Source organism: Periplaneta americana, chromosome 6, assembly GCF_040183065.1.
Source record: "Periplaneta americana isolate PAMFEO1 chromosome 6, P.americana_PAMFEO1_priV1, whole genome shotgun sequence".
Taxonomy (NCBI): domain Eukaryota; kingdom Metazoa; phylum Arthropoda; class Insecta; order Blattodea; family Blattidae; genus Periplaneta; species Periplaneta americana.
The window spans coordinates 151,293,914-151,320,424 of record NC_091122.1 but is presented as its reverse complement, the minus strand read 5'-3'; the positions used below and the strand labels follow the sequence as shown (position 1 = coordinate 151,320,424).

Below are 26,511 nucleotides of genomic sequence, written 5' to 3'. Positions count from 1 at the left end.
TTGAAGAGATCATCCTATTATATGACTTATTATTATTATTATTATTATTATTATTATTATTATTATTATTATTATCATCATCATCATCATATTAGAATGTTTGATTAATATTAAAAAGTGTTAAAAAAGGAAGTGCATTATATTTTTCTATGTTTTTTTTTGTGTTTATTGGATTTGTGTTACCTCATCAGTCATCATTTTATTTGTATTGATTTCTACGAATTATGTTACCTAATTAATTTAATTTATCAATAATATTACTCTTCACCAAAGAGAACATGGTTGTAATGAAGGCTAGTAATGTTATAAAATAAATAAGCATTATGTTCTTCAGTTTAAGATTCCACATTTTATTGATTATTTTATCCATTTTCCGTAATAGTAAATAATTCTGTGTGTTATTTTTAAGTGTTTTAGGCAGCGCTTCATTCAGCCAGTTTCTTTCTATCTTCTTTTTTACTTAGCTGCAGCGTTTAACGTTTACCTCACATGTTAATTTATTAGCTGTTAGTATTATCAATTATTTTATCAATTTTATTTATTCTGTCATATATAACAACACTGAAAGTTAAATAGGCCTTTCATACAAAATAACTCCGCAAATAGTTGTGATCACGCAAACGAAATTTGCAACCGCCATTTTGCAATGAAGAGAAGCACTTTCTTTCTCTTCAATTGGCAAAGCGAAAGCGCTTTACTACAACGCTTTTAAACACGCTTGGTTTAACTTTCAAATTACGTTCTAAAATCGACTAAATCTATCTAAATTTTAAATCTGTCGCCACAAATTTGTACTCGGTACTATACTCGGTTCAACCGAGTAATGACGTCACAGTAACTGCTCCGTACCGAACCGCTCCGTCCCCAGCCATAGTTTGGAAGTTGAATCATTATTTATATAAATGACAACATGTATTACTGCTTTACTATGTATAATAGTATGTTATTACATAAGTTCTGTGTGCATTCGTAAGGTACAATAACGTTCTTGTTTCGCCTTGGTATCACATGAACATTCTTAGTTCCCATATTCGTCTGCGTTGTACTACACCCTTTGACAAGGAAATTGGTCCCTGTTCACAATAAACCAGGAACGAGAACTAGAACGAGAATTGGAAACAGAGAACGAGAAAGTAAAGATTTTTAATTCACAATAAACCAAGAACGGAAACGACTAGCATATCGACATCTATGACAATAACGATATTATGTAAAGTCGATATTACGCAATCTGATGTTATATATGTATAATTGACCTTTGACTTTCTCTCATGAGAACAAACCAGCCAGCATAAACAAAGGTTAACCAACTTCAGAATTTATGACACAGAATATTTAAGAATTCAATTCACGTGGTAAACTGGACACATATACAAGTTAACATATATTGAAAGTGATTGTAATGAATTTTCGAGTTAGTTAGAAACGATGCAAGAAGAAATTGTCACGGCCTCCGTACTACAAAATATACGAAGATCAAATAGCTTTATCATGGCAACAGAATGAATCTAGTAGGCTGTGATCGGAAACGAGAATGGCAAAGTTGAAAATTGGGCAAACTCACGTTCCCGTTCCCGGACTCCGGCAAGCTTCTCGTTAATTGTGAATGTTCACATTTAAATATATACATTTCAACAATTTTTCCGTTCTCGTTCTCGTTTTCGGTTTTTTGTGAACCAGCCTTAAGTTCCACTTCGGAATAGCTCTGGAATCATCGTGTGCGCTGTGGTCACAAGCGTGCGTTTTACATAAAGAGATTCGAAGCCAGATCTTTGTAACGAAGAGAAAGAGCTCTACCACTAAGCCATAAAGACTTCGTAGGGAATACGTCATTTTGTGACATAGAGATAGCTCCACGTCATTGCTACAAGCCTCTAAAGGCATGGCTACGACCTTGACTCGAAAGCTTCAGGTATCGATTCGCTACATCTCGGTACGAAACGCGGCTAGCCTCAACAATAATACGTTACGCTATATTGGTGTTCCATAAATGCGCTGCGCTGTTGAATTATAGTTTAATCAAAAGTGCATGAGTGTGTGTGTTATATACCTAGTAATTTTGTGTAAAATGGCTTTAACTGAGAGAACACTGAGATCATTATTTGTAGAATTGAAAGAGAAACCTTTTTCAAGTAGGACGTATGAAACAAAATGTGCTTACAAAGACAGGAGATCGACATCACATTTACATATTAAAATAGCTGATGGAGGAACACAAAATAGAAGTTTTCAATTTTCATGCTATAAGAAATATCCTTGGATAACAGGGTGCTCTGAGACAAGTTATAGCCTACATATGTTCTGTTTGGAGATGAAAATGAGTGGTCATCAACTTCTTGTGGAGTCCGTGTCACAAAAGAATTTTATAGAAACCCGGGAAACATCTGCCTTATAAAATATATAAGGCAAGCAGATTTTTTAAGCTTACTCTGTATTTACACCTTAGTTTCGCCACAGATAGTTGTTAGACGACAATGCCTCCTAGCGTCTCGAGAAGACTCGACATCGTAAATAATGAATTGTGACCATTTTCAAGCAATGTACGATTTTTTAAACGTGAAATATTCGTATAGAAATTCATCACATATAAGACTGAGCCTTATTTAGTGAGAAGTTTCTAAGAATTCTGAAATCTGTAGTGGGATCTATAACTGACGATATTAAATAAAATGTGTGAATACCATAATATACATTATGTAATACTATACAAGGCAATTGTATTTTTGTCGTTGCATCTTAATAAATAAATTATAATTCTAAAAGTATTTCAATCTATATTTCAGATGTGTTCTTTGGCGTTCCCAAACATTTCTCCACAACAGCAACAATTCCCAGGTAAGACACAAGTTATATTTTTTCTTACTTGGATATTTAACGACGCTATATTAATTACATTTTTTGCGTCGATGGGATTGGTGACAGCCATTGTTATCATAGCAACGTTTGTTGTATAAAACAATTGATAGCTTGTGTAACAATGGAGAATAACAAAATATTTCAGATGGTATACAGAAAAATACAGGGTGTCATTTTAAAATGTTTCCAATGATGTCGAAACTCGCATAACAATTATGTTAACAATGGATTGTTTTTGTGAAAAAGTGTATTTTAAAATATAATGTTTTACGTGTCCGAGCATTTTTCGAAAAATCATTTCCATATAGCTGTAGCAGAAAAAATGCGTGACTTTTGAAACGCACTGTATACTAATTTTAAGAATAATCCCACGCGAAAATTTCTCAGCCAATGAACGAGCTTATTGACGCTAGATTTACCAATGAGGATTGAATGATTCTGATGGTTAAAAGCATGCCGCTCAAAATTAATAAGTGATAGTATTTTTCCTCCTACGTTCTTTTGTTTTTTTTATATCGTCTCTGCTTCGATGTATCAGCAATCAGATGATTACAACAGAACATGCAACAATAATTAATTACAATAATTGCACAATTAATGACTATAATTAAAAATGTTTTGCAATAAAATTAAACATGTTCAAAAAGATGAGCAATGACAAGAGTTCAAAATAAAGTGTTGTTACAACCTGAAATGTTCAGTTGCTTCTATTCCAAGAAGCCTTTTATGCCCATCATCTCTTCTTCGAATCGACTGTTTTTCTGGGGTAAATCGTAAAACAGCGAACGCTAAGCTCCACCCACAACCCCTGTCCACTTTTCCCCTACAAGCTCACCACACACTCTAGCGGGAAAGAGTTGAAATAGGGGTTTAGGGTGGGATGACATCTAGTGGAGGAAAGTGGAACAAAAAGAGTGAATGCGGCATCTATGAAGCAAAAGAGGAACTTCGTCTTGTTTCCCTCTGTCTCTTCTCTCTGCTTCATGTCTCTCTCTTTTTTTTTTCTTATGACTTTGCGGAGGGCAGTATTCGATCCGTCGATCTTTCTAACGAAACGCACGCACGCTTTTTGGTGACGCTTTAGACCTCTCGGCTGCCGAGGCGAGTTAGTGGTAGAAGGGAAAATAAATCTAATTTATGTTCAAGGGAACTGCCGTAACGTATTGCAGAAATGCAATGTGTGTCGTTGGATATGTCTTGTTGTCTAATGCACATTAATTTGGTTGTATTGTGTTGTGGCGTGTTGTAAAATATGAAATACGTGCGAGACGGTAGACAGTGATCCACCGAAGCGGGGCAGATAGTAGAGAGAGACAATAGAGAGAGAGAGAGAGAGCAGGCGAGCGAGGTGCCGAGCGGCGAGGGTGGGAATAACTTCCCCTACTGGCGTTCGCTGTTTTACGATTTATCCGCCGAATATAATTCGTGATAATCATAGATAGGAAGTTCGTACCAAAACAGTAGACTTCAGTTGAGTACAGCCAGAAGTGCAGATATCACCCGCGCCTCGCCCTGCTCCCGCTCGCTACAGACGATATGCAGTGCACATACTATGCTCCAACCACGAGAAAGTCTCTGCGGAATGAAACGGAGCGGGGTAATGCTGTGAATGAATGTTGATGTCATAAGATGTCATAAGATGTCATAAGGTCACACACGTGGGTACTCGTATCTCTATTGGCTCGCTCTCACAGCACAAACAATAACATTGTTACACACATATTTATACTACCCTAGTTACAAAATTAGATCACTGTTAATCTCCTGGTCTTTTAATCCCTCCATATAGGCAATAAAATATGCAGGAGAGCGCATGGTTTTTAAACTGATGTTATAACGATAATATTATCTATCTACTTCGCTCCAATAGATGACGCAATAGTAAGCACATTCCTTTCACGGTTTATCTCCTGGTTGGAGAACAGCAAACAACGCACAAGTATCAATCAGCCATTCCTTTCGGGCCATTACCACAATAGAGCGCTGCAAACATTAGGAAAAGACTATTTTCTCCTGCTTAACTGCGCCTCATCAAAGGAAAAATGTAATAAAAGTTTCGTTGTATTTAACATGTAGAATCACGTGTTAAATTTTGGTGCATCGGTCCCCTTTCAACCTGTATAGGATCCGAGAATAGACATTGTGACAAAATGCAAATATATATATATGCGTTTTAGTTTTAAATGTTTTTCAACGTGGCGCTATATATATATATATATATATATATATATATATATATATATATATATATATATATTTGCGTTTTAGTTTTAAATGTTTTTCAACGTGGCGCTATATATATATATATATATATATATATATATAAATATATATATATATATTTGCGTTTTAGTTTTAAATGTTTTTCAACGTGGCGCTATATATATATATATATATATATATATAGCGCCACGTTGAAAAACATTTATATATATATATATATATATATATATATATATATATATATATAGCGCCACGTTGAAAAACATTTAAAACTAAAACTTGTACTAATATGTTACAGCTGAAAATGTACACGTAATATATACTGGCAATGTTATCCAACTGAAAGGTGGTTCATTTATGAAACGTTACTTACTTACTTACTTACTTACTTACTTACTTACTTACTTACTTACTTACTTACTTACTTACTTACTGGCTTTTAAGGAACCCGGAGGTTCATTGCCGTCCTCACATAAGCCCGCCATTGATCCCTATCCTGAGCAAGATTAATCCAGTCTCTACCATCATATCTCACCTCCCTCAAATCCATTTTAATATTATCTTCTCATCTACGTCTCGGCCTCCCCAAAGATCTTTTTCCCGCCGGCCTCCCAACTAACACTTTATATTTTATTTATTTATTTATTTATTTAAATTTAAATATACAGAATAAAGAATATAATTACAAACAAACAAGAGAAATAGAAATAAAATAATACAAACAATATGAAACAGGAGATACAGTAGTATTAACAAAATTTGAGACCGAATGAGCAGCACTCGTGTTCGGTCGCAGTTCAGATATAATATTAATAGGCCTATAAGAGAATATAAAATAAAATAGGAAATAGAATTAAAATTAAGAGTTACAGAAATTATATAATACAATATTAATATAAGAGAAATATAGAAAAAAATAATAATAAAAATAAATAAGTAAAATAAACTAGGAAATAAAATTTAAATTACAGCGGCAATGGAATTATATAATATAATATTAACACTAGAGAAGAATAATATCGCACGTGAAAAGTAGGACTATATATTTCAAAATTATAGAATACAAATATAATATAGGTTGATTAATTCATACACATAGGCTATAAATTTATTTAATCAAATTGAAGATATTAACACGTTTCTAATTTTCTTGTTATATGTTAGTGGGTTACATGTTAGAAGTTCTGGGTGTAATTTAGTTAAAGCATTGCACAACCGAGGGCCAAAATTAGTACTATGCTTTAGACCAGCAGATGTGAGACATTTAGGTTCTACTAATGTTGAATTAATATTTCGTCTTGTGTCATAATTCTGTGTCTGTAATACAAACTTATTACGATTTTTATGATAACATTTTAATAGCGTATACTTATAAATTTGTTCAATATTAAATACATTAAATTCAGAATAAATTAATTTAGTTGGATAATCGAAACGTTTCTTCAAACAAATTTTAATTATTCGTTTTTGTAGTAAATTTAACGGACTAAGATTAATTTTTGTAATTGCACCCCAAACAATTATACCATATTGAATGATAGACTGAATAATGGCCAAATAAACATTTCGTAGAACTCTAATGGGTAAGTAGCATCGAAGATTTACGAATTTATAAATTGTTTTACGAAGCCTCTTACAAAGATAAGTAATGTGATGAGGCCATTTTAAATTCTGATCAATAATGATACCCAGATATTTCACATACATGGCTTCTTTCAATGGTGGACATTTACAGCTTTTGGGATCTAAACAATTTTCACTGTGTATTATTAGTCTATATTCATCGTTAAATTTTAAATTTTGAACACTGGCAGCTGTTATGCATATCTGGATTCGCCCATACGTGCTACATGCCCTGCCCATCTCAAACGTCTGGATTTAATGTTCCTAATTATGTCAGGTGAAGAATACAATGCGTGCAGCTCTGCGTTTACGGAAAAAATAGGTATAATTTTTAAATGCGTTTTTCATAATTAAAGTACTACGAAAATTTTGATGTTTGTGAACACAGGAGGTCATCTGACGGCGGAAGTCAATTCAGTTCCCATTCCCCGTCGATTTCCGTAATAACTCCAAAAATAAAAAGTCGCCGTGTCACGACTATAAAAACAAACGTGTGCATGAAATGTGAAATCTGTTTTTGACAAACAATTGACGAACAAAGTACTTGCGACATCCAATAAGTCGCAGCCCGCTGAGCTATCGGGGATTCCCGCAGTTTTGTCCACCACAGCGTGGCACACCTCACCTGTAATCGAGAGTCGATCCTGCCTGGCCAGGTACTGGCTTACACTGTAAAATCATTTACATAAAGCATTTGGTGGAACAAAATTCTTGGTCACGCTCTTTTTGTGTCACTAGTTTTATATTCTATAAATCATAACTAGGCTTGTAATGTTGGGGACCGAGAGGCGCATTACAATGGTTTCAAGTTTACATTCCGTTCATCAGTCAGTACCGTAATAATAATAATAATAATAATAATAATAATAATAATAATAATAATAATAATAATAATAATGCTTACTTACTTACTGGCTTTTAAGGAACCCGGAGGTTCATTGCCGCCCTCACATAAGTCCGCCATTGGTCCCTATCCTGAGCAAAATTAATCCATTCTCTATCATCATATCCCACCTCCCTCAAATCCATTTTAATATTATCTTCCCATCTACATCTCGGCCTCCCAAAAGGTCTTTTTCCCTCCGGCCTCCCAACTAACACTTTATATGCATTCCTGGATTCACCCATACGTGCTACATGCCCTGCCCATCTCAAACGTCTGGATTTAATGTTCCTAATTATGTCAGGTGAAGAATACAATGCGTGCAGTTCTGTGTTGTGTAACTTTCTCCATTCTCCTGTAACTTCATTCCTCTTAGTCCCAAATATTTTCCTAAGAATCTTATTCTCAAACACCAGTAGTCTCTGTTCCTCTCTCAAAGTGAGAGTCCAAGTTTCACAACCATACAGAACAACCGGTGGTAATAATAATAATAATAATAATTATTATTATTATTATTATTATTATTATTATTATCATTCAATGAAAAACTTCACTATAAACATTGTCAAATGTTACAATCTTACTGCAATACATTTCATAGATATACAAAAATAAAATTTAATTATTAAAACAATGTAGATATTTATCAAATTATATAATATAAAGTTAAAAGTACTATATTTACTAGATAAAGGACAATATCAAGTACTAATTGTCATTATGTTTAGTAACTAATTAAGAATAGGTACTACAACAGAGGTTAATAATAAACTTTAAAAATAAAAGTGCAATTCGTTCTGTTCATTATTACATTGAAATTTAAATATAAATTGATTTACCACTAGGTTTCATTCAAATCTCACTACTAAAAAAAAAACATTAAGAAACAACCACCATAAGATTTAAAACTGCATTGTTTAAAATGTATGTTCATTTCAAAGAACTCATTGATTGAGTAAAGTGGGTTTTTAATTAACCAACTGTACAATTTTGTTTTACAACTTTCAACAGGAAGAAGTTGAATGTTTATAGGGAGGTTATTAAACAATTTGATTCCAATCAACTTATAATATTTTTTGTCACACTAAGTCTACAAAGTGGATAATCTAATAATTGCCTATTCCTCGTTGTATGATTGTGTATCTCACTTCTCATATTAAAAGCCTACAAATGTTCTTTCATAAACGCTAGAACATCATAATTATATGTACAGATTTATGACAGTCTGAATACCTGTCTGCATGCGTAAATAGTATATCTGCTGAATAATAATGTCGAAGGTTAAAGGTTTTGCAGTGGAATTTGGTGAGGCACTGAATATATGAGTTGCTGTGTATTGTAATTGTACGGATCCTGAAGAAAATGAGGAAACTCAAACCCACGAATAATTCTATGATAATTGTTCTGCATATAACGAAAGATACGTAAAAATATATCTTTCTAATGCTATGTAGCGTATATTTACTTTTAGAGCTGCCTAGATTTGCAAATCAAGATTTCAGGTATAACTCCCTGTAAAGTTGATTTGAATAATTTCGAGGGAAAAATTGTTCCGGAGCCGGGTATCGAACCCGGGACCTTTGGTTTAACGTCTTATTAATATACTGAAGGCAGTTGATTTTAAATAATATTGCTATCTATTCGTTACTCTGTAATTTGCGATTTATAGCTACATTTTACATTTTTGGCTATGATATCTATACTTATCAATTTTGCATCTATTTTTATTTTGTATTTTTCATTTATATCTATATCTGTTACTTTTATTTAGATAGTATCTACTTGTCTGCTTTTTTTTTTCCTAATTTTTCGTTTTTAATTGAAGAGTCCAGTGCAAGAATGATGGATGTCATTTGATATACATTTTTCAGGAGATGCAATTGAAAGTTTGAAATGCTTAGCGCTCAAAGCTTAACTGTGATTTTCCGATCATTACTGGGCAATGACTATCAGTGTTAATGCCATATAACTCTGTATGTACATTCTATATGTCTTAAGCTATGCATTGACAGTCTTGGTTCATTTTCGACAAGAAAGTGACATCCATCATTCTTGCAGTGGACTCTTCAATTTGTATTTACACTTGTATCCTATACTGTATCTGTTTTATCTCTTTTTTCATATTATCTGAAATTCTATGTTTTAAACAAATGTCTATACTGTCTATTGTAATGCCCTGTTATAGAGATAAATAAATAAATTATTATTGTTATTATTATTATTATTATTATTATTATTATTATTATTATTATTATTTAGTGTACATTTGCCGGACAGATGGCTGGTCTGTCACAAAAGATGTTTATGATAGAATTATGGTAATTAAGAATTATAAGATACAGTCGAAAGTGATTCGTGGTCCTTAGTTGCTACTGTCCTGTAATTTTCCTGGAGAGACTTCAAAAACAAAAAAAAAAAACCTATTCAGAATAGGTGGTTCTTGTACTCGAAGCCAACCCTCCCCCCAAATACAAGTGAGATGTGCTAGCCATGATGCGTTGTTTTGTCCCATACTCAAGTTTATGAGGATTTTGAAGTAACATTATCCTGTTGCAAGCAATGTTACTTCCTATACATTTGATGAGCTTCAGCGCAAATATATTACATTAGAAATTAAGACCCAGTCATACGTACGAGAGATAAAAAACGAGGAAATATCACTGAGAAAGATGTTACTGCAAGGCCACTTATTTAATGAGCCAGATGCTCTTTGTCATCACCAGTAGAATACCGAGTTCATTATTACACAGCTGTCTCCAGGGGGATATAAAATGCTAATTCGCCTACAATTTTGTAATTAGACGCTTCTGCCCTTTCAGTATATCATCTCGTATTATATAATATAAAACACGAGACTTTATAAAACAAGTCGACATGGGATAATCCAACATGTGTTTACATTCAATTGAACTGCAGACATGAAGTTATTGAATTTAAAACAAGAAAAATAGATCCCAAAAACTGACTAATGGACAAGATGTACATAAGTGTTCTGAGTATCACTTAAGTCGTTAGAAAAATTAAATTAAATTACAGACATTATAGAAAAAATTCACTCTTCAATTTTGTGTAACTAAACTGAACTGGGCCCGAGCACGAGCTTCTACTCTTTCGGGCTGCAATGCCTAATGCAGCTGAAATCTAATGGATAAAATAAATAAATTTGAAATTTGAATTTGCATCGCTAAATTTAGGGATACAGTGAGGTGGAAAGAGTGGGTGAAGAAAGAAAGATGCTGAAACTGATCAGGAAGAGGAAAAGGAATTGGTTGAGTCACTGGCTGAGAAGAAACTGCTTACTGAAGGATGCATTAGAAGGAATAGTGAACGGGAGAAGAATTCGGGATAGAAGAAGATCTCAGATGATAGACGACATTAAGATATACGGATCATATGAGAAAACAAAGAGGAAGACAGAAAATATGAAAGACTGGAGAAAGCTGGGTTTGCAGTGATAATCTTCATCTGTGTTCATTATATTTCAACGCTTATTATGATTATGATGAACATTCACATTTGAAGTTCTGTAATGAATAATTTATTAAATAGATAATTTCTTAAATTTTGTGTTTCTGTATTCCCCTTCAGTTACATAAATACGTATTTATTTATTATTTATTATTGCTAGTAAGTTTGAAATGAATAAAAATTAATAAATACAATGAAAGATAAACTAGCCCACTCCTGAATGAGTAAGACTCGTGCTCAGGAGGGGATTCCAATACAGACAAAAATAAATTTAAAATTGAGAGTGAATACAGATTAAATAGTGTTTAATATATTTAAATCCAATATTTTTTTTTATTTTTTTATTAATTTGGAGAGGATTCGTGGAATAAAATTTCTTTAATAATCTGGGACCTTGACTCATGCTATGATAAAAAGCTGCATTGGTTTTACATTATGGTTCAGACAAACGCAGAGAATTCATATTTTTAGTTCTATATTTATGCATATACCTTTAAAAGTTAATAAAATTTCTATGAAAATATTTTAATAAAATAAAATAATACATTTGTTTAATGTTGAAAACTTTGAAATGTTTAAGCAACAATTCAATTGGGTAATCTTTCTACTTTTTTAAACATATTTTTAATACTTTTTTTCTGTAGTAAAATTAACGGATAAAGGTTGGATTTATAAGTTCCACCCCAACCTATAATTCCATATATACATATAGTGTAGATTGAAATAATGCTAAATAAATTATACGTAAACAGTTAATTGACAAAATATTTCTTAGAATAACAAAGTAACATATAAGATAATGTTGCACAATGTTAACTCATAACAGTCTATCTTTGTTCCACTTACAAAAATGTGTTCAAAGTCACATGTTAAATTCAAGTGGTCAAGATAGAATTCCTTTTGTAGTAAATAATTAACCCTCTGAACACGTCGAAATGTTGTACGTCATGATCAGGGAAAGGATTTATATGTAAATACATATTTACTTATAAAGCTAATATAATTTATATTTTGCATTATCTTTATGTTTCACAATGTGTAGGGTTGAAAAATCCTACTTTTATTTTCCATATTTTTCCATATTTTAGAGTTTAGTACATATTTTCGTTAATTTCCATATATTTTCCATATTTCATATAAAACAGTCCATATTATATTAGGTTTAACAATAAAACAAAACAAAATTCCATTAACTTTTAAAAATACATTTCAACAATAGAGATTTAAACACATGTTCAGTAATCCCTTTAACATCAGAGTTATTTGAAAATTAGCAGTCCTATCAACAATGGGAAAGTAAGTTACAAAACTGTATTAATTTAATTTAAAATTTTTAACAGACTTCAGTTGTGCAGCTCAACAGTTAAATGCCAGTCAGAGTACACATAGGTTCAGTTTTGTAAATCATACTATAAAGACGGTAAATATGCCAAAAGTACGTCATTCAGTCAATTTAAAATCAAAACTAACAAGTTACATTTCAGAATTTAAAGAAGATGGTTTATCAACTGACAATAAAATATTATTTTGTAATTTGTGTCAGTGTGCAGTATCATCTACACAAAAGTTCCTGGTGCAACAACACATTACAACTAGTAAACATCAGGCCAACAAACAACTAAATTCCAAGCAGAGACAATTGTTTTTAACACAACCAACAACATCGAATGTAAGATCTGAGTTTAACATCGACCTGTGCCGTTCTCTCATCTCTGCTGATATTCCTCTCTACAAACTAAAGAATAAGGTCTTCAGGGAATTCCTTGAAAAATATACTCAACATACAATCCCGGATGAGTCAACACTTAGGAAGACGTATGCTCCATCCATCTACGATGAGACAATACAGAAGATAAGAGATGAAATTAAAGATAGTTCAATTTGGGTTTCCATTGATGAGACTCCCGACAAAGAAGGTAGACTTGTTGGTAATGTAGTTATCGGTTTGTTAAGTGAACAATATTCTGAACGAATTCTTTTACATTGTGATGTTCTAGAAAAGTGCAATAACAAAACTATAGTTAAACTGTTCAACGAAGCTATGGGTATCCTGTGGCCAAAGGGTATTATGTACGATAATGTGTTATTCTTTATTAGCCATGCTGCCCCTTATATGGTCAAAGCTGGACAAGCATTATCTGTTGTATATCCTAAATTGACTCATTTTACTTGTGTGGCGCATGCATTTCATCGTGTGGCAGAAGTGGTCAGAGACAATTTCCCTAAAGTAGATTTGTTGATTTCATCAGTGAAAAAAGTATTTCTCAAAGCTCCCAGTAGAGTTAACGTGTTGAAAGAAATGTACCCTGAAATTCCATTGCCACCAAAGCCAATTTTAACTAGATGGGGTACATGGCTAGAAGCAGTTGAATATTATGCCGAACATATAGACTCTATTAACAATGTTCTCCTTGCATTGGACTCTGAAGATGCAGTCTCAATTGATACTGCGAAAACAGTTACCTGTGACATAAGTGTGAAGAATGACTTAGCTCACATTCAGCATACATTTTCATGCATCATAAAAACGCTCAAAAGTCTCCAAAATAGGCACCTTTCACTATCTGAAAGTTTTGAAATTATAAATAGTACTGTGGAACAACTGAATCGTGGTAGAGGTAAAGTTGCAGATGCAGTAAGAGCTAAGGTGGACACTGTACTTTCAAAAAACCCTGGATATGAAGAACTACAAAAGGTTGTTGCTGTGATGAGTGGTGAATCAACAGTGAAGATTAACTTGGACTTATCCCCAGCAGACATTGTGAAATTGAATTATGTACCAGTTACTTCTTGTGACGTCGAACGCTCTTTTAGTCAGTATAAATCTATCCTCAGAGACAATAGAAGAAGATTCACTTTTCAGCACTTGAAAGAAATGTTTGTAACCTATTGTTATGGTAACAGACAATAAAAATTGTGTTTTGTTGAAACTACATTGGAAGATAAGGTACGTCCATTATATTTTTTGTTTAGTTTGATTAAAATGTACCAATATTTAACGTACATGGTCATTTTTTTATAATTTTAAGTCCATATTTAATTCCATATTTTGGTAAAAATCCATATTTAATTCCATATTTTGGTAAAAATAACTACATATATATTTACATATTTCATATATTTTTAGTCCATATAAATCCGTTCCCTGGTCATGATATTATGATTTTCACATGGTTTGTCAGCTTGTATAAACGAATAGTATACAAAGCCAATATCTGGATGTCATGGTCGTGTCTGCCTGCACTAATATTGACAGCAAACATCCGCACGATAATCCAGCCTGGATCCTCTTTGAAATTTATATGCGGACGTTCGCATTCCCTGGTGAACGACCTCAGTGAATGACACCCGGGATGTAACATGCGCTCCATGAAAATGCCAAATTGTAATGTTAAAATCTTCTGTTGAAAAGTCCTGCTGAAAAGAGACGCCGAACCAAATAAGAAGGTGTTGACTTAAAAATTTGGTATTCGAATATTGTTACGGTAACTACCCATCCGGAAGAAGATCCCCAGGAAGACCATTAAGTAGATGGAGAGATACTCTGGATTAACAGGCTGGAAACCTAGAGAGAGAAGAAGAAGAAGAAGTTACGGTAACCACATCACAATTAATACTAGTGATGGGCAAAGTTGTTCTTTTCTCGGAACAGTTCCGACTGTTCCGGTTCCGGAAAAATACTATGTTCCAAACAACAGTTCCGAAATAACAGTTACAACTTTACAAGTAGTCTAGAGATGAGTCGGAATCGTTTATTGACTCTTGCTCCTTTTGAGGAGTTCAAAAGAGTACACTCCCTCTTCCCCAAGCAGCTTCCACATAGCGTTGGAGCATTCATCGCTCGGACTCCTCTTGAAATACGTTATCGGCATGACATAGCACACATGCTTCTCAATAGATGACATTCCAACGTACATTCGAATCGGTTTTGGAAACTTGCTGTGTATGCGAGCAGAAGCTTCATGTTCAATAACTAAACAGCTGTTGAATACAAGGTCAGAATTCAACACTTATAGTTTTGGTACGTTTTCATAATGACACGGTAGCCAACTCAAAAATTTAACGTGACATGTAAAACGTGTAGCATGTAATTTTTGTTCTCCGTGTTAAGTAGTAAAAAAAATCATTAATACTTATTTTTACTTTTCTTAATGCTTAGTTATAATAATAATTACATTATAATTTCATAAATAATAAAAATACATATTTATATATTAGCAGTAGTGAAACCTGAAACCTCCCCACTGCACTGGCTTAGTAAAATGTTAGAAACGTATTTAAACTTCGCATCGCACCTCGCTCTGTGTCATTAATCATGACCACACTCCAAGCATTTCAATTTCCATGCTTCCCCATCCATCCACGTGAGAGTTCCAAGTTCCAACGTGTTCCAAGTACAACATAAAGAACGACGAGAACACTGTAGCCGGAGCTGTCATGGTTCAACGGAACGGGTTCCGACTGTTCTCTGTTGTCTAGGAGTCGAAACATACCTTGCGCAACGCAGTACTGCGGGCCCACCACAGCTGGACAAGTGAGCAGCTCGGAGTCGGAACAGTGTTATTTCGGAACAGGAGGTTCCGACCTACTGTTCATTTTTGCAACAGTTCCGAGACCGGAACAGTTTCAAAATAAATGTTGTGTTATTTTTTACCCATCTCTAATTAATACTGATGTTCAATTCAATTTCTGAATAAAAGTTTATGGTCAGTTTCATCAACAACCGTTAAAGCTTAATTAATCGTTAAAGTGCTTTTAAGAGAAGATTTAACAAAGATATCGTTTCATCAACCTCTGTTAAGGTTAACAACTGTTTATACACACATCAAAATTGTCTAGGGAACACAGTATTTTTCTTGCAATGAAAAATCATAGGAGGTCTATTTGGTATATATGTATCAAATACATGTAACTAATTAGTTATTTGATCTTGCCTCCCTAATAAAAGATGTAGGTCATCCCATATTATTTGCAGATGACACAAGTATAGTAATTACAGCCAATAACTCCAACACATTCCAATCTTCAACAGAGGAAATTCTCTTCAAAATATGTGACTGATTCTCAGTCAATAAATTAGTATTAAATTGTAACAAAACTAACATAATTCAATTTAAATCCTGTCCAAATTCAACGTCTCAAATTTCTAGCGCAATAATTAACAACAGATCCCTATTAGAAACAACAACAACCAAATTTCTTGGCTTAAAAATCGATAATGTGTTAAATTGGAAATATCATATTAAATAAATTACCCCCAAACTAAATTCAGCTTGTTTTGCTATTAGATCTATGCAAAAGATAGTAAATATCAATACCTTAAAAACAATATACTTTGCATACTTCCACTCAGTAATGAGTTTTGGAATAATATTCTGGGGAAATTCCACAGATAGTAACAGTATATTTCTATTACAAAAAAAAGCAATTAGAATAATAGTAGGTGCCAAATCTAGGGAATCGTGTAGGACTATTTTCAAAAAACTACAAATAATGCCCATGGCTTGTCAGTATATCTTTTCATTAATAATCTTCCTCGTATGTAATCGTGAAAACTTTGTAACTAATTCAACAGTTCATAGCATAAATATACTTCAAAAAAATTACTTTCATACTCCATCGGCAAGTCTATCGTGCTATCAAAAAGGAGTGCGTTATATGGCAGTAAAAATTTTTAATAGCCTACCTATCGATATAAAAAATGAAACTCAAAACATAAAATTATTTAGGGTCAAATTAAAGAAGTACCTAATTTCTCACGCCTTCTATTCTGTAGGTGAATTCATGACATTCAATAACACTTCATGAAATTGATACTAAAACTTTGTGTTGTACTAGTAGACTATATTGTAAATCTCGTCTGTATATATTTCATCTAAACTGTGACTATAAATTATGATTTTATAATAGTATTAAGTTTTTGACTTGTTCCATATTCTAGCTGTAAGCAATGTATGAATACCACGGAATGTTAATAAATACAATACAATACAATGCAATACAATACAATACAATACAATACAATACAATACAATACAATACAACCATATATACGTATCATTACATAACAATATTAAATATTTTTTTCAGAATAAGTAACGCAGAATGAGAATTGTAAAGAAACAGTCATAGAATTGTAAAGTTTATAAAACCTTATCACTCTCAATTGTCAGTACTTTCCTGGCATCAGTAAGTAATAGCACCTTCTCTTGTGTTAAGTACAACTCGGCACCTCCTTGGCATTGACGAAACAAGATGGGAAATGTTATCTTGAGGAATGGTCTCCCAGTGATGTCTAAGCCGAGCGTACAGCTGATCCAGACACTGGATGTTGTCTAGATCCTCCGAAACTTTTCCTTGAAAGTTATTCCAAAGGTGCTCTATGGGGTTTAGATCAGGAGATAGCGCAGGCCACTGTAGCACATGAATATTGTGTGTTTGAAACCACTGACAAACCACTCCGGCAACATGTACTCTGGCATTATCATGCATGTAGAGGAATTCAGGCCCATACTCTTCAGCGATCGGAAGCACCAAAGGTTGCAAAATGTTTTCAATATAAACATTTGCTCGCTGTGTTCCTCTTACAAAAACGAGGTCCGTCTTTCTATTGGTCATTATTCCTAATTCTTAGGTTTCATACTTGTACACATATACAGATCTCATAACTTGAATTACCGAATAGCCGGTATAATAAGTGATGGGTTGACAACCATTTTCGTGCGTCAACTGTTTTTCCGATATCACATCTTGAAAACAGCCCTCGTTTTGACGATATGCAGTTAATATGGCATCAGAATGGAGCATCATTTCATTTTGGTGTAGGAGTAAGGGACTTCTTGACCAGCAAATCCATCAATAGATTGGCCGTCGTGGCACAACAGAATGGCCATCCTGATCATGTGACCTGACACAATGTGATTTCTCCACTGTGGGGTATCCTGAAAAACGATGTTTTTGCTCAGATACCGCAGGATCTGCATCAGTTGCGACAGATGATCGAACAGTCATTCGTGAAAATCGATGAAAATCCTAAGATATGTCCTGTCCTCTGTACAAAAAAGTGTTTAAACGTTGTGAATAAAATTGTGTAACGAGGAACAGTGCCTACATTTTGAACAAATTCTGCAAAGGAATATGTAGACAAATGTAAATTCACATTTTTTATGTTCTAGAGATATTTAACTTATTTTATATTTTTGTTTTCATATTTTCCGATAATGGTATATCTATAATGTGATAAGTTGAGCTATATATAATCATAATTTTCCTTACTGTGTGTATTTAAAAATATTGTATTCATTATATGCTTTGTACTGCACTATTTTATTATTACTATTAGTATTATTATTATTATTATTATTATTATTATTATTATCATCATTATTATTATTATCATTATTATTATTACTACTATTCTTATTTTTTATCATTATTATTACTATTACTATTATTATTATTATTATTATTATTATTATTATTATTATTATTATTAATTGTCTTATTTTTTATACTTTATACTTTGTATCTCTCATTTATTTTGACCCGCTGTTCACATTTTATTATGCTTTTTTCTTTCTTTCTGTATATACAGGATGCGTCAGAAAGAACGGATGGATTTCACATGGCAAGAAAATTGTAAAGATTCGTCGAATCAAAAATTTATTGTTATCAACATATTCACCAATACATGCAGTTTATTTATGGAAAACAACATTATCCATATGATGTCCTTGGCTTTCAATACAGGCATCGAGGCGTTTTCTGATGTTCGCCATCACTTTCACAGTCATAGTTGGTGCAATTGCCACGATTTCTTCACGAATCGCTGTCTTCAGTTCGTCCAGTGTATGTGAGCGATGTTTACAAACTTACGCCTTCAAATGGTCCCAAAGAAAGATGTCGCAGGGCGCGAGATCTTACCGTAGCCTCGGACAATCTCAGTGGAATAGAATTTCGTCCAGTGATTTCTTCTTTAATGTTGAACCTGTGATACGAAATGAAGCCACCCACCGCAAAATTGTATTCCGAGTTGGAATCCTAGCGTGACATCCGATGTCGAAATGAGTCCTGAGTGGCGATCACAGACTCTTCATTTTTCAAAAATGTCTCTACGATGAAAGCACGTTGTACACCAGACCAACACCATATTCTCAACTGAAACTGCATTCTATGGCTGACCCAACAGTCGTGGTCCCCCTCACTATATCTCTCTCCTCGTTGCGTATCGATAGTTTGAAATCCATCCGTTCTTTCTGACGCACCCTTTATTAGGTCTGATTTCTATTTACTTGTTGTTTACATTTTATTATTATCTTATTCAGTTTTGTGTGTAAAATTGTACTGTACTTCGTAAATTTGTAGTGTTTTTTGTAACGCAGTTTTACTCCTGGTTGAGTGTTAGAGAAGGCCGTAGCTTGAAGAAATCATTATTATTATTATTATTATTATTATTATTATTATTATTATTATTATTATTATTATTGTTATTATTATTTTCATCGTCATTATTGTAATTAATTGTAATTATATTTATGTGTAATAATAATTTTTGTTTTATGTTTTTTCTTATATTTGTGCTGAACTGTAATTGGCCACTGGCTGTTGTACAGCACATTAAATAAATAAATAAATAATAAATAAATAAAATAAAAATTATTATTATTATTATTATTATTATTATTATTATTATTATTATTATTATTATTATTAAATGTAAGGCAGCGTTTGGAGAAAGCGACTTTTAACCCACTCTGTATATGCTGATTATTAAAATGGTGAAAGAGAAGGAGGAATTATACTTGCTTACTTACAAATGGTTTTCATGGCTTTCAAGGAACCCGCAGATTCATTGCCGCCTTCACATAAGCCTGCCATCGGTCCCTATCCTGAGCAAGATTAATCCTGTCTCTATCACCATATCCCATATCCCTCAAATCCATTTTAATATTATCCTCCCATCTACGTCTCGGCCTCCCAACTAACACTCTATATGCATTTCTGGATTTGCCCATACGTGCTACATGCCCTGTCCATCTCAAACGTCTGGATTTAATGTTCCTAATTATGTCAGGTGAAGAAAACAATGCGTGTAGTTCTGTGTTGTGAAACTTTCTCCATTCTCCTGCAAGTTCATCCCTTTTAGCCTCAAATATTTTCCTAAGCGCTTTATTCTCAAACACCCTTCATCTCTGTTCCTCTCTCAAAGTGAGAGTCCAAGTTTCATAACCATACAGAGCAACCGGTAATATAACTGTTACAAATTCCAACTTTAAGATTTTTTGACATCAGAATAGATGACAAAAGCTTTTCAATCGAATAATAACAGGCATTTCCCATATTATCTATCTACTTCGCTCCAATAGATGACGCAATTTATAGTAAGCACATTCCTTTCACGGTTAGGCCTAATCTCCTGGTTGGAGAACAGTACGGCTATCTTTGATTTCCGTAGCGCTCTCTCTGGCTGCTGACTGCACGCTGACCAAGATCACGCGTTCACAGCAATGCGTTCCAATAACGAAACGTAACTCTGTAAATATTGAGAATAGGACTCATGTTTATATGACATTTTTTGCTCTGAATATCTTCGGAAATAAGCTCCGTAAAGGACGGTAAATCCTCGTGAATCACCCTGTACATCCTCCAAGATCTCCAGATCTCAATCAAATAGACTTTATAAGTAAAATAATTTGCTTATTTTTATTTAATCGACCCACTGCACTGCCTGCAAAATATTGTAATTAGAGTCGTAGAAAGAATGGTGTTTGTTGAAAAAGAGAACGGCGGACATTTTCCCAAAGGTTTTTAAAACAAAACCCCAAGGTTTTCCCAATACAGCGACCTCTCTTTTTTATCTCAAATAAGTCACTTATAAGACTTAATGTTTGAAGTGAGTTTTGAATGAGCTTATACCACAGGCTATTATATATAGTCAAGAAGCTCAATACGTAGTGAATATGCATCCATAGATAGTTGCTAACCACCAGGATCGCTAATATCGCCTCATTATAGACAATGCGAATTAGTACCAGCACAGTCTATTGTTCCTAGCACGCTCACAACTCAAGCTTCGTGACTATATACTAGACCAGGCATGTCAGAAATCAGACACTGAAAGTGCAGTGTGTGTGCGCGGAACGCCGGTCTGTGCAGATTGCGTCATTCACGTGTTGCTCTTACCAGTTCTTAGCGGGAGGGATGTACAAGAATCTATTCTGCGCTTCTAGTGTTCAATTAAATTGACATTTGGACATTATAAACATACTTAGCAGAAGGAAAAAACACAATTATTGTCAGTGTCTATATTTGACAATAATTGTAACACAAGAAACAATAGACTTACTCAGTTACAATTCACAATGCAGTCGTTTGTAAAGAATCATTTATTTACACGATTTGTATACAGTATTTTAAGAAAATATAAATATTGCAGTAATTTCGAAACAACAAAAAACGAACACAATATTTCATTTTACGTAGCAGGTACTGATTATTTCAAAGTAATACTCTTTCATTGTTCCTCAAGCATTATTGGGACCATTGGTGCACAAATGCTAAGAAAGAAAATATTTTACTCCCAATTACATGCAATAGGACATTGTGAGGCTTTTACACTGGAATCATTTGCTTGCTGTATATTAATATAAATTCGCATTATTATTAATAAATTGGATAAATTAAGCTTGAATTTAAATTTATATATAGTTTATTTGGAAAACGTTTAGAGCAAGTATCAGCAAGTTGGGAGCGTTACTGAATTGAGTTAAAAGAGTACTTCACAAGCTGTGAAGCGAGGACATTTTCTTTATGTCAGATTTAAAGATTTATTAACGTAAGTGTATTAAGATAATATAGTAACGTGAGGTGGAAAATTCGCCATTATGTATTATTTTTCCAGAAAACTTTTCCGCCTTACAAATAGTTGCTTTCTTCCTTCCCTTACAACCTCCAGAGCCTCACATTTATTACTCACTATATTCTCATCACTTTTCAGCTCATCAAATAAAAGTTGTAAGTCGTCTAACCATTGATGGCTGTGTTAGTACAGACTCCAAAACAACATCATTGTCATGTTTGTCTTGCCGTGAGAGTACTGATTAAAAAATAAGAGCTGGCGAATATCATATTTTGAGAACTTTATTAATCTGATTTAAATTCTCACATCACTATTAGGTCCACATGATATGATGAAAGCCTTTCATTTTAAAATAATTACTATTGGCTGAGGAAAACATCATAACAGTTATGTTATATGATTCGTGCTTTCTCTTCTTCGTTATATCTGTGGACTCCTCACTTTATTTTCCATAACGCATTCACAATCACAGCTCAATGAGCACACCCGTACCGATCTGTGTTACTGAAACCAAAGATGTTCTGCTACTGCAGGTAATGTATAGCCACAGTCTAGTATATACAGTCGCGAAGCTCAATACGTAGTAAATATGCAAACATTAGATAGTTGCTCACCACTAGGATCGTTAATATCGCCTCATTACAGGCAATGCAAAATAGTACCGTCACAGTCTATTGTTTCTAGCACCCTCAAAAGTCAAGCTTCGTGACTGTATATACTGGGTGTTCATTTCAAAGTGTGTCATGACGTCACTGTTGATGAGTCAGCGACTTGAAGCGAGTTTCAGCTTTTGTGTCAGAGAAGTTGCCTATTAATCAAGGCGTTCAATCTGAAATTGAGAACGTGTACGGTATAACTTGAACGTCGTAGCAACAGATGGCGGTCTGTACGGTCTGTGTGCTACCATAACCTCTTTCGAACTGTGTTTTGCGCGGCCAAGTCGTACGCAGGGTATTTGTTATCATCGGTTGCGTACGGCAACATTCCACAACACAAATCAAATGCTCCGTGTCCATGTTGTCCGTCGAAGTTAATGTCACCAAATACGTAAGTAATCGTCTTAACCCTCTCCCCATATCTCGACAGTAAGAAAAAACTCACCTCAGTACATGTTTCGAAACAGTTCACATTCCTGCCACTACCGGCATTACCGTACGTATCTTCAGAATGAACGCCGTACTTGCTAGGCAACTTCTCTGGCAGATAAGTAATACACCTCTGCGGAAGTGTAGGAAGATTGAATTCTCTAGGCTCATCGACTAGCCACGTGACGGCATACAGCGAGCCATGACACACTTTGAACTGAACACCCAGTAGTAGACTGTGGTACAGCCCTGTCGCGTTCCCCTCCAAGCCGATTCTCTCCCTCCAGGTAGGGGAATAGGAACTGCACATCGCACAGAGACAAGTGCACAATGTGCAGGGTTTTGACATGCCTGTACTAGACTGTGCTTACACTTGACTACTGTCTTTGAATGGAGAAGAAACTTCCGTCAACGTACCTCATTCCAAGTTACTAAAAATGGGTCCCATTACGACTGTTTCAGATTTACGACGGCTAGATAAGAGGGGGCGGTACTTGGACACGTACGTAGTCAAGAACACGGAAGTGCATTACCACCTTCCCAACGAGCAGGCGCAGTACAACCAGCAGCTACTGGAGAACGGCAACAATCCTTTGGCTGCGTTCTATCCCATGCACAAGTCTGCATATTACCCTCTAATGAACCAACAGCAGCAGATGTATTACCTATCCCAGCCGGGAGCTATAAACATTCCAGGGCTTGAGGGCGAAAATCAGGGATCCTCGGCTGTGGCACAATCCTGCAACGGTGCGATATGCGTCAATATGCGATCCGGATTCCGTTAGTCTTGTTATTGAGTTTGGGCTAAATTTAAGAGTATAAACTAACCGATCCTTGTACAGGGTTCTATAAACCTTGTTGATTAAAAAATAGTACATTATGCAACGAGCCTATAATGATAGTAATTAAGACGCGAGTATGTTTGTTTCTGAAACGAGCGCAAGCGAGTGTCATAATATTCATACGAGCGTCTTAATTATCATTATAGGCAAGTTTCATACGACTTTTTATGCTCGACCATATTTCTAACTTGAAATTATTCAGAAGTATTCATTTTATTCGCATATGACTGAAGATCGGAAGTGACCTTGTGCATAGCTCGTAAATTGTGAGATGTGCGCAGACGCGAAAGTATTAATTTTTTCCGAGGAACAATAATGTCATTGACCTTGATATAATTTAGAGAAGAACATGAACTGATTTTGATATAACCTGGAAATTGATTCAGAATTGAAAAACGAGATGACAAATTTAATTTATTTGATACAATTAACGCTAATTATTATAGTAACAGAACATAACCTTCTGACACAGTACTGGATTTCCAGCCTCCGTGACGTTTCCCTCGTTGTCTTTCGATTGCATATCCGAGAATAATCGAAAACCTGAACTTTAATGAATAGGTGTACTTTAATGACATGCATTAAAGGACTGTTACCAGGTGTATAATTACTACATTTCGGCATGGTCGAGCATAAACAAATATATAAGCTTATTGTAAATCAGGAATTATGGCGAAAGTCAAGAAAAAAACAAAATAGATAAATTAGTTTATCTTATTACTACATAATTTTATAACTTTATCAAACCATTTACTGAATTCTTTTCTATATCATTTCAATAAATCAGAACAAATACCTGTGACGATTTTGTGACGCGGAATATTTTATGTCAAAAAGTCACTCGAAAGCCCCGATTTCGAAAATATTACTAGTTTTTTTTTCGCTACCACGTATAGTTATGCATAATTCTATATTTAATAATAATAATAATAATAATAATAATAATAATAATAATAATAAATAATAATAATAATAATCCGTACAATTGAGATTGTATCATGTTCGCGCATTTTACAATTAAAAATTATAAATTGCTTAAAAAAATAAATATTATTTTCTGCATAACAAAAAAAAAACTGTACGTGAAACGAAAAAAATGGTAAGAACATTTCAATTCAGCACACCAAAATTACGTTTAGAGCCTTGTTAAACCCTGTGCCGCCAAACAAAAGTTTATTTTCGCAGACCTGTGAATTTCTAACCGACTATAAATTGGTTTATGGACCGAATACAGTCGTCTAATGATCCGCTTATCTTCTAAATTTAATTAATGAAGCATTTTGCTAAAATTATCCCAATTAAAATTTATATTAGTTACTTGTGCAATTTATGTAATAAGTGAAACATTCGTGCTCGAGCGGAAAGATTATGAATTCACACGAGTGCAAAAACGTCCACAACACACACGTTGCATAAAAAGAGAAAGATAGCCAACAAAAAGAATAGAACTCCGTAGAGCATGCTGCATACATTTTGTCATTAATTACCATAACAAAATGACACATTTTGAAGCATAAAAATATTCTAATTCCATAACAAAAACATATCTTGCTATATCCAAATAGTAAAGAATCTCTAACAGATTACAGTAGGTCATGAATCAACTCTGTTTCTATAGTGAAGAGATAATTATATAGTATGTTATAGTAGGCCATGAAGTGTGCGATAAAGTATCCTTTTTTCACAGTGTTTGGAAAAGGCATTGTTATCATACTCAAAACTTTTATTTGTACATCAGCATTATAAACAGTCTCTATCATTAGTCAAAATCATTCACAATATGCCACATTATTGTAACAGTGCCGTAAAATATTATCATGACAATTAAAGTGTCATGACTTCTATTATAAATGCATAACTTGTAGCATAAAATTGATTTTATAAACAATTTTGTGCGAGATCGTGCGTATTTGCTTGGTTTCCGCACAAAACAAATCCGCGGAAAGTCTAAAATTCCACATTCAGCATTCCCAACCTAACACACATAACGATTTCCCTCTTCTTACCGCTTAAGTGACATATTGATTTTACTGCTTTAGTCTTTTAACATATTATTTTTAGAGACGTTCAATATAGTAATAATTATAAATTGGAAACTTACCACTGCAATTTCACCTAAATTGCACTCTTAATTATTGTTTTTAAATATTTGCAAAAATTAAGTAAACTCTACAACTCCACTAAAGTTACTGCATTCGTGATGCAAGTAACATTAAGGAAACCGTGAAAAAATCAACAAGATTCCATAGATTGGGGGAAAAAAAAGACAAACGTATATTACGACCTTCTGGAGTATAGTAAAGACAGAAAACATTTTAAAACAACAATGTTGAAGATAGATATTTTTGTTTTGCAAATTTGCCGTCATTGAACAGAAAACAAGATGGAGATTTCATTGCAACTAATTAGAAATTCCTCTTTCAGGTATGTAATAAACGATCTTTGCACAAAATAATGTACGATACACGAGCGGTATGTTTTCTTTCAATTCTCGGAAATTAAAAATGCTCAGCTACGTGTCGCTTTTTCAAACTTTTCCTCGAACATGAAAACTTCAACATACCGCTCTTGTAACGCATATTATTATTGCCGTGCAATAATTTTTAGTGCATCAATGCTACCATAGCAACCCCTTTCTTCATGTACTATGGCATCAACCTACTCATAATTACA

The 26,511-nt window shown here is 33.8% G+C and overlaps 1 protein-coding gene across 1 annotated transcript in view; it reads left to right on the top strand.

Annotated features, from left to right (window-relative positions):
• Window positions 1-24,653, top strand: part of LOC138701931 (uncharacterized) — a 35,686-nt gene extending 11,033 nt beyond the window's left edge. The window contains exons 2-3 of the mRNA XM_069829301.1: window positions 2,784-2,835; window positions 23,459-24,653. Of these exons, the coding sequence (XP_069685402.1) occupies window positions 2,784-2,835; window positions 23,459-23,781 (375 nt within the window). The 3' untranslated portion in view covers window positions 23,782-24,653. The remainder of the gene's footprint in view (window positions 1-2,783; window positions 2,836-23,458) is intronic.
• Window positions 24,654-26,511: the final 1,858 nt, after the last annotated feature.